General features: G+C 36.8%; 1 protein-coding gene across 1 annotated transcript; it reads right to left on the bottom strand.

The window, feature by feature from the left end:
• Positions 1-1,540: 1,540 nt before the first annotated feature.
• LOC122788141 (toll-like receptor 2 type-2) lies at positions 1,541-5,583 on the bottom strand. Its single transcript, XM_044055095.1, has one exon. The coding sequence runs from the start codon at positions 5,538-5,540 to the stop codon at positions 2,574-2,576; it is 2,967 nt and encodes a 988-aa protein (XP_043911030.1). The 5' UTR covers positions 5,541-5,583; the 3' UTR covers positions 1,541-2,573.
• Positions 5,584-10,851: the final 5,268 nt, after the last annotated feature.

The following is a 10,851-nucleotide window of genomic DNA, read 5'->3' as shown; positions in this document are numbered from 1 at the left end:
CCACCCAGAGCCCAAAACAGTTGGTCTCACTGGGGGCTTAGCTAGGTCGATATGGATCTTAGGAAGACCATAAATAACAGTTATAACAGGATGCATCTCTTCCATATACATATAGTCACCCAAAGTAATAGCGTGTAAGTTGTAAATCGTATAAATGTGACTTGAAAGCAAAATAAACTGTTGAACAAAGTTTGCATCTACCACTTTAAAAGTAGTATCATCACTTAACAGCAGCATAATTCTATCAGTATATAACATTTTATCCATTACCACTATAGCCCCGCCTTTATCTGCTTGTTTAATAATAATTTCTTTTTTTTTCATTCAGTTCTTTCAGAGCTAGATTTTAATTTTTATTTAAATTATAAAACTTATGTTGGTTATTTCTATTAAACATTCCATACAATTGTTTTTCACACATTGTTTGAAAAGCACTTAGGAGAAATATGCTACTAAGTATAAAATAACTTTTGTGCTTGCACTTTGGTGTATCCAAAACAGTAAAATTATTTTTAAAAATAATTTTTAAATTAAGATCTCTAGCAAACATTCTTAAATCTGTAAGGGATTTACTAAAATCACCATTGCAAGAAGGCACACAATTCAAGCCCCTAGATAAAACTTTATACATATCAGAAGTCAGATTAAAACTAGAAAGATTCAAAACACCATTAAGAATTTTATACTGAGAATCAACATTCATACATACATTCTACCTGGATGTTGAGTTCATTGGTCTGTCTGTTTGACTATTGTTTGGATAAACAGTCTGACCTGATTGTTTCTTCCTCTGTCTACACTTCTCACAGAACTGGATCTTTTCTGAAGGGCAACTCTCTCTGGCAGTTGGACAGTCATTAAAAAAGGCACTGTAGTTGTTTCCATTTCATATGAAGGATTTTCAAATACAGCTGGAGCTCTGACATAATTCCATAATTGTGTGGGGGAAATTTAAAACACTTCACTGAAACGGAAGAAATGAAATGGATTCTGAGATGTAATGCACAGACTGCACAAGGGTTAAGGAATGTTTTTCTTTAAAACCACTATTGCGTAGCCTGCAACAGCAGGTACCTTGACTTTAATGACATTATATAAGGAATGTTGATTTCTGCATTCTCTTTTTAGCCTGCAGAAGCTCCAGGGTTAAAGTTTTTCTTGCATATTTTAAACTGACATTAAACATTCATTTTAACTACAGCCGTGAATGTCAAACCCACAGCTGTGCTTCCAGTTTTCTCTACATTTGATACTTCTGCTATTGCCTTGCTGAAATATGGATTTACTGTTCTGCAATCCTTTTTTTGTTGTTTTTGCTTAGTGATCCTGTAACCAGTACAATGGGCCGTGGTGCTGGAGCAATTAGCACTGTCGCCTCACAGCAAGAGTTTCTCCCGTTCGATTCTCGGCTGGAGCGCCTTCTGTGTGGAGTCTGCATGTCCTCCCCACGGTTGAGTGATGTTTAAAGACATGCAGATAGGTGAGTGCGTGAATGGGTGTGCCTTCTTTGAAGATTGGACATCCGGCTAGCAACTCGGCACCGTAAAAAAACACTGCCAGTCATTAGCGGACCGGAGTTCTGCTGTGGCAACCCCTAACCGGGAAAAGCCAGAAGGCATTACTTTTATCCTGTAACCAGTACAATAAAACTCAGTGTCAACATGAACTGTTAAATGACTTGTAGTTGTCCATGTGACTTTTACAGTAGCTGAAGCACTCTGGTTAAGAAAACTGTGAGTGTGTACCTTTCATTGGACTTAGCAATTTACTATGGTAATAATTTGCAGGGAAAAACTAATATATGTTCAGCTTAGAATGTGGATGCTTTGACTAGAGTAGTACTCTGGTAAAGGACAGAGTGAGTATTCAAATCCTGACACCACAGAATGCAACACAGAATTCATTAGAATGTTGCAACAAGTTTGAACATAAAATATTCATCTGAGATTTGAATGTGCAAAATATATTTGTATATAAGATGTGCTGTTCCTGTTCCAATTCCAGTTTTAGCAAATTTGGCTGCTATCTTTTTACTAAGATGTACAGCATAAGTTTTAAATAGGAAATTGTTGAGATATTATTATTAAAATGAGTATCACATCCAAATTCATAACACTCTCACTTAGATGATACTTGGATAGCTCTGAATTACATATAGTTTTGCAGTTCAGATGGCAGAACATGATAGGGTTACAGGGTCTATTCTCCCATTTAAGGAAGCCATAGTAAATAAAGCAAATTGCTACTTCTTCCCAAAATTAATATGTTAAATGGACAGGGCAGTAAACAGAAACTATGGTTTATGGGAATTTTTCAGGAGTTTTCTCTTTCCCTTAGTAGATATCATAGTAAATTACAGCACAGGTTATTTAACCCAACTGCTTTACCTTCCCAAACTTCAAGATGTGATTTCAGTGAATGCATTTTCAGGTGACTTTATGTTATGCCAAACTGCCAATGTATTTCAGAACAAAAACACCGGTGCAACAAAACAAAAATCATACTTTTAAATCTGCAACCTAGTTAGCAGTTATGTCCATTTTCACAAGGCTGGGCTTTATTCTGATTTGACTTCAAGTATTTATTGACTCTTCTAATCTAATGCCTGTTTCAACAAATGGAGAATTACATGTTCTCAATATTGAGATTAGCTGGTGCCAAAATATGGCCTGTTTCGTTTCTTCTGGACTCCACTTCAGATATGTTTTTTTCTTTAGGAGCTTCCTGAGTTTAATGAATTTTTGCGGTACGCAGTCAGGTGGGAGGTCTTCTAGGACAAGCATAATGAGGGAATCCTCGTTTTCATTCAGAACCCTATGCTCAGCAAAATATAGTTCATATTGACACCAACAGCTGTTTACAAAGCCCATGGAAAGAATGAATATTACTTTGTGACTGTTCTCTATGCAGTAGAAAATGTTACCCAACACTGGATGTCCTGGTCTAAAATCTCTCTCATGGTAACATATCCTGAATCCATTTCCTTCAAGCTTTTTCAGTAACTCTTCTTTAATCCAACTGGCATCACTTTCACTGTACGACAGAAAAGCATCATACAACTTGTCCTCCATTTTATCATATTGTTTCCTTTTAGCCATGCACCAGTACCAGCCCATCTGTACATACCATATAACATTGTAATACCAGCACAACAGGGTTGTAACTAGCACTATAATGGTGGCCACGCTTGCTGTAATTGCTAGTTGGAGGCCAAGGTTGCAATCTATTTCTGATAGATTAAAATTCTTGACAAATGTTCCCCTTCTCTCTTGTGGAAAAGCACATATAAGACTATCCCATCCATTGATCATCAGATTTTTTCTAGATGTAAATGTACTGACCAGCCAGTATAAGTCACAATTACAGAAAAAGCTGTTTTCTGTAATGGTTAAAAAATGTAAGTCTGTGAGACTCATAAATGTTTCCTTTGTTATCGTAGTGATAGCATTGTAGCTCACATCTAACATAATCAATGAAACAGGAAGAGAACCTGTTTGTAGAAATGAAATTTTATTCCACGACACATTCAAATATTTTAAATTTGTTAGATGTTGACCAAGGCCATCAGGAAGTACTGACACTAAGTTGTGGCTTAAATCAAGGTACTCAAGTGGAAATGGTAAACTTTCTAAATACAATTTAGTTATAACATTTTCAGAAACACGAAAGTGTTGAAGTAAACGCATTGCTCTGCTCAAATTTAATGGCAGTGCATCTAGTTTATTTCCACTTACGTCCATGTCAGTTAACGTTAATGGCAAAGTTTCAGTGTTGAGAGCAGGGAGATTGTTATATTGAAGTTTGAGTACCGTTAAATTAGACAAGGTTTGAAGGCACAGAGGTAAGTTTTTGATCTGATTATTACTTACATCCAAGTGTTCCAGAGAAGAAGAAAAGCAAGGAACAGCAAAAATATAATTATTCCTAAGACTTACATTACGTAAGCCTTTCATTTGCAAAGGTAACCACTCTGGAAGCTCTACAATGGAACAGTTTGCAAGCTCTAAATGCCAAACTGCTGATGGGATACTTTTTATAGGTGTAACTCTGGTATTAACCAAAGACCATGACTCAGTATACACACACGTGCTTATTGAACAATATGTATCTGACTGTTCAGGGCATTTCTCATCTTGAAATACAAATCTATTTCCCAGTAAATATATAGTTTCCAAGTTTGTTACTTTGTTAGCGAATGATTCTGGTATTTCTATTAAATTAGTGAAAGAGAGGTCAAGAATCCGAATTGTTGAAGGAATGCAGATGTCAGCTAAACTGTTTATAGGATTGTGACTTATATTTAAGATTAACAGATTGCTTGATGCAAAGTAACAATCTGTATTTATATTTCCTGTGCTGATGTACAAGAAATTAAAACTAGCATCAATATGGTGTAAATTGACCATCACATTAACAATGGACACCAAAGATAGTAGATCGAGTTTTAGACTGCTTCGACTAACATTCAATAGCAATACTTTATCACAATGTATTTTGCACTCAGTAATATTTAATCCATCAGAAAACAATGCAGTACTGTTAAAATCAATATTTGACAAGTCAAGTATCCCTTGTACTGGAGAAGAACAGATATTAATAAACTTATCCAAAAATGTCAAACTAGTATTGTAAGAAACAACATGTTTATGAAGCTCAAAAATGTTCTGAAGCTGTAACATGAAAAAAGAACTAAGTAGGCTGGTTTCCTGGCCAAGGTGCATTTCCTGCTGTTGTTGCAATTGCAGTGTTATGTTTTGATTTGGAATTGTTATATCACTGCTGAATTTGTTCTTTTGAAATTCACAAGCATCACGCTTACAAGATGGTAACAATCTAAAGGTTCCAGTTATTGTAATGTTTGATATAAATGGACCTGGAAACAAATACAGGACTCTTACAATATCCATCCAATGAAAAACTCCATAAAGGTACACATTATCTAATTCTGTTTTCCAAAACTGTTTCAAAATCCATAAAGTTCTAGGTATTACTGGTTCTTCTTCTGGACTACAGTTCTGGGAAATTATGAGGCTTTTTAAATGATGTTCATTTTCAACAGAAAAATCTAGATATGGTATTAAATGTACATACAAGTGTAGTATCTCCAGGTTACTGAAGTGTGCAAAATCAAATATACCAACAGTATCAAGAGATAAATTCTGCAACTGATTAAAGTTGTTTCCTGAAATAGAATGCACTGATGTTCCATGTATCTGTAGAACCTTCAGATTTGGTCCAAGTTCAGGGATTTGTCCAAGCTGTTTATTCAAAGAAATATCCAAGAAGTTAAGGTTGGAAAGATTTGCAAAGGCCTCACTTTCTATTATCTCAATCTGATTGTGGGAGAGATCAAGTGCAGTCAGCAAATTCAGTCCAATAAAATCTGTTCTTCTAATTATGTAAATTGCATTATGAGATAAATCAATCCTCTTTGCTGCTTTTGGAATGTCACTTATAGGTATTAAGGTAAGGTTTGAATAAGAAAAATTTAAAAAGAGACTTCCATTGATTTTGTAAGCTTGAAGATGGAATGGTTCCATTTGGTAAGCTGTCAGTGCGATAGTCAAAATCCAAATCTGGGTAAGAAACACCATCCTAAAAACAGAAAACAATAAGTAAGTATAATGTACCACACTGCATTTAGTATTACTGCAGCATACTTGTAATACCTTTTCACTACTGAATTTATCATTTCAGGAGCAGCCTTAGAGGCAGGCAAAGTAAACAAATATCTATCAAGGGCAGCAAGATTTCAGGACAGTGACATTTTTTAAGTTTTACATTTTTCTATGATCTGTCACATTTGTTTGCAAGACGTACTAAAGTGCGTTGATTATAGACTGCTCAAAGACTTACAATGTAGGCTTGTTCAGATATCAGATCTGAGGTATTTATTGTGTACAGTTGTCATTGTGGATCTTGTGTAAGTTAAATTTGAAGCAGTGCCAGCCTTAGGATGTGAGAATACCCCATAGCCAGTGTAGTGTTATGTGTTGTGTGTGCATAGCATGTTACAAGGCTTTTAAATCAAATAATACAGATGTATGTTTAACGTCAGTCCTGCATCCTTTTTTTAGCATTGAAGTACTCTCTCCTCTTTGATGGCACATATATGACTAGCTGTGCAAGTCACATTTTCTTAGCAAGGATCATGTGTTTGTTATTTGTTAAGTCAAAGTTGCAAAACATTTGAAGGGTGAAGTAAACATAAAATAATGTAAGTGATGCTGCATTTATTTGTAGAAATGCAAACAAATTGCATCTTTTTTATCAATCTCTATAATTATGGAAGATACAAACAACTTGAGCATCACGCAATGCAGTGCATACTGCTTGTCATGATTAGTGCCTACATATGTGTAATCCATTAAATACCTGTACTTGGGTAAGTTTTAAACAGGTGTTAAAGTGTTAACTTGTCAACAATACTTTCAAAAAGTTAAAAGACGGCTTGAACATTCTGACACATTGAAAAAAAATGAATTCTCATCCATTGCAATGAAAAAAATGAACTCTCAATCATTGCAAGATTATTTACTAGCAGTCTTCTTTCTGCAAAACCTTTAAAACATTGATAAACATTTGTACTGCTACATTTGTATGCTTTATTAAAGCAGTTATGTAGCTCAATTTGGCTGCAGTTCAGAAGTACAACTTTTAGGAATTTTAACAAGTTTTTACAGTGTTTACACTGTTGTTCACCTGCACAGCTTTTATGTGTTTAATTAATTTTGCTGGCACTTGATGAGCACATGTGGTGGCATGACCTCTCCAGTGGAGATCAGGGAAACCACCACCTGTGTATGAGGACAGGAGGGCAGGGCTGTTTACTGGCAATGCCACTGGCAGAAGTCAGAAAGTAACAGAATCAAGCCCATATCAATTAATCAAATCAAATTTTATGTTGGTAATTAAATCTAAGTACATCACAGTTTTAAAATATAAAAATAAGTGTAAAGCAACATGGATATAATGCAATATATAAACACAATATAAACACACATATGAATACAGAGCAAACTGAAATCATTAAGGAAAATATCACCATGTTATATATCATAATATACAATTTGTAACAAAAGAGTCTTCTTGACCTGTTGAAACTGCCAACAGAGATGGTCCCCCCTGAAGCTGATAAGACATTAACTTCCAGGGGTGAGAGGCCTGTTAAAAAGGAGACCATCTACCATACAAACCCAAATGCATCCTAGAACCATCAGCTAAGTGAAGTAGTCAGCTTGGCAGATATTGAGGTAAAAGCCCATGTAGGAAGGCAGAATTTAAATCATAAAGGGCTTGGTGTGTTAACAATATTGCTGTGTATGCAGACACGTAAAGCAGGAGTGGTCACTATAGTCAACATAGCACAGGTATCATACATCAAGATGGCATGCTCTATGAAAATTCAAGACTTGAATTCTCAAACTCTAAAAATGTAATTGCAATCATGAGAAGAAAGAAACAGTGATATGTAAAACTCACCATTACACATTAAAAGTATTTTTCAGGGGGAAACTCCATGTACTCCCAATTTCAGGGTTACACTCACACCACATCCCTGCTGGTTATATGCATGTACTGACTCAAAGATAGCTGTTCCTCAGAGAAAGGGGACCTCTGTGAGATACAGCAGTTTCAGATTTGCTATATATTTTCCCACAATCACAGCTACAGTTGCAAGTCCAGCAGTGCACTCACCTTCCTCAAACTAACAGCGAGGACCCTTTAGATTGGTACAGCCCATTGAGACTCATGGAGTTCTTCACCCATCAGCAGAAAATTAAATCATTCTCAGGAAGCCACAGATGGATATCATTATTGTAATCAAGGCAAAAGAAATCAGAATGTATTCGGCCATTTCAAACTTCTGTGGCAGAATAAGTTGTTTGATCCAGATGATATTCCAAGGATGAAAAAGAAACCAATGATGTCACCTATCTCTTAAGTGGCACAGCATTTCATCCCAGATCATGCCCATATTCCACAGCCTAAAAATAAACTTTAGTGTTTCCGTGACCTATAGCAATGAGTGAAAAATGCATGCAGACCAATGGAGGGCATTAGCTTTGCTTGTACAGTCAGGGTATCTAGCTTGGCTAGATTGAATGTTAAATAATTCACATCTAATTAATGATACCCACACAGTCCTTAAGTATATAAAGAGCTACTTCACTCTTAAGGGAAGGAGAAGTAAAGCTGAGTATAACTGACATGATAATGATAGCCCCCCCCCCACCTTCTCATACATCTTCAAGTGGCAATGGTAACAAATATGCCATAAATCTTTATGGAGCCAGTGTATACATTTGCAGAATGCCACATTTTCAGGGGGTGTCTTAAGAAGCTATTAACACCTGATGCAGCTTCCTGCATGCACCTTAAGAAGGAACAATTAGTTAACTGTGTAAGGTCATCTACAATGGAAAGACAGGCACTCAGTGAAGTCTTCATAATCCATTGTGTCAAATGCTACCAGGAGCTGAATGTAATTAGGCTAGAATACAAATACTGACCCTTCAAAGCAACAAGTCATTCACATAGGATCATAGGATGTTAGTAGACTAACGGCCCTAGAGCTTTTCTAAGTGTAATCATTCATGCCTTAATTTTCCCAATTATCAATACCCATGGACTAGAATGGTTTTGGTATATGCCTGTGCCTTAAGGCATCTACAAGCTAACCTTGTCAATAAGTGACACAGGTGACAAACCAGGGGTGAATTTCTGATTTCCCATCCATTGATCTAAATTGTGTTTGAATTGGCTTAGGGAAGAGCTCTGCTTCACATGACTAGGGAGTCTGTTCCAGATAAGGAGTAATCTCTGAGATACATACCTGTCCCTTCAGCATGTTTTGTTATGTACTGATACAACCAAAAATAAAAAAAAAATAGACTAAAATAAAAAACAACAAAGGCCAGATAACCAGATTTATTGGTACAAGAAATAACATAGTGCCTCAGCTCAAAAAGGAGTAAAGACATCACTAAAACTCACACCTTAAATAGTACCAAAATCACCCAACCTTAATTACAAAATTAGTCAAACTAAAGACAGGTTGTAGGTAGATTGGACAATTGGCCCCAGGCATGAGTGTGTGCATGTGTGTGCCTTCTGTGGAAGGTTGGGCGCCGGGCTGGCAACTCGACACATTAAAACTCCACTGCCAATCATGAGCAGACAGGTGATCCGCTGTGGCGACCCCTAACCGGGAAAAGCTGAAAGAAGAAAGGAAGTCAAATTAAACAACTAAAACATTAAATAATTAAATAACAAACGTCCAGTTGCATTCTACATTAAGTCCATCAGGGGTCAGAGTTGCATACTTTAGAATAAAAGCTTCCTTGTATAACAATCTTTTCTTTAATATCTAAACACCCTTCATATACACTTACTTACTCTAAAATCATTTTGGTAAGTACCATGTAGAAAAAAATGCCACTAAGGATATAAAATGGTAAAATCAAGAATTTTAATAACACGATTTAGTGCTTTCATTTCTCTGTGGAGACTTTGTCAGAAAGAATATATTTTTTTAGTGAGGAACCACTGCGGCCCCTCCAGCTGTTGCAAATGCCTGGTCAGGGACATGCAAAAGGGTGCATTGTACTCAATTATTGATCTAATGAGGTATGAAAATAGTGGTACTATGATCTCCTTAGGTCTGGATGCCATGCCTTTACTTATAAGCTGTGCCACGTAGAAGGATTTTCTCACTACCATTGTACATTTTGGTATGTACCATGTAGAAACAAATGCCACTAAGGATACATCTTCCTTTAGGGTGGTGATCAAAGTTGAGGTTGCTGTCAACCTGAGTTCCCAAGTCACTTACCACTGAGTCTAGTCTTAGGAAAATGTTAGCAGTGTTGTAATTAGTAGGGATTGTCATCTTACAAAAGGGTATAATTATGCATTTCTGTACTGAGTTTTAGCCCAGGGCTTTGGCAGTAGTCATTTGTCTCTGCCAGACTCTCTGATGGATATCTGCATCTTTGTGGAATTCAGTCATTGCACCCAGCTTGCAGTCCTCAGCAGATCTGGTCAGCCAAAGGCCCTCTACATTTGCCTTGACTTCGGAGAAGTATATTCTGGACACCACTGGTAACAGGCCTCTTGGTGGAAATAGATTTCCCCAACCTAACTTTATATGTCCCATCCATAAGCCATTTGGTTATCCATTGGGTGACATGGGGATTTATGCTTAAATAGCGAGTTTGTTTATAATACCCAAGAGAAGTATTGTGCTGAATGCTTTTGCCAGGTCGAGGTAGGCAGTATGCACTGTTTTGCCCTCATCCATTGCTCTAGTGACCTTGTCAAACAAGCCTACCAGGTTTAACAAGCTTGGCCAGCCCTTGACAAAACCAAACTGGGATGGATCCAGTGTTTGAAGATTTCCTCTGTCTTTATTTATCAGGACCATGATAATTCTTTCCATGGCCTTGCATGTAAGACTAGTCAAACGTATGGGTCTGTAGTTCCAAGGGTCTGTTTATGGTTCCCCTTTGTATAGAGGGGAGATAAGTGCAATCCTCTATTCCCTAGAGATGAAGCCTGTCTGGATGCTGTGGTTGAACAGAGATTTTAGACAGCCCAACAGGTTGTGTTTCAAGCTATTTAGGAGACATCCTGAGATAATATCAGGATCCATTGATGCAGTGTTTTTAGCTTTGGAGAGTACAATGAGGACCTGTTTTTAATTATAATTGGGGAGAAATGGTATAGGTATTTCTGGGGGGATGACTACGGGTGATACGAGGGTGAAATTGGAGATAAATTTATCAGCCGGCAAATTTGCTATACCCTCCGGTTTGGTATAGGGGGTTCCATTTACTATTAGTTCAGCAC

The sequence above is a fragment of the Protopterus annectens genome, chromosome 1.part2, assembly GCF_019279795.1.
Source record: "Protopterus annectens isolate FY-2018-M chromosome 1.part2, PAN1.0, whole genome shotgun sequence".
In the NCBI taxonomy this organism is placed as follows: domain Eukaryota; kingdom Metazoa; phylum Chordata; order Ceratodontiformes; family Protopteridae; genus Protopterus; species Protopterus annectens.
Note: the sequence above shows the minus strand (reverse complement) of the source record. Positions and strands in the feature narration are given on the sequence as shown.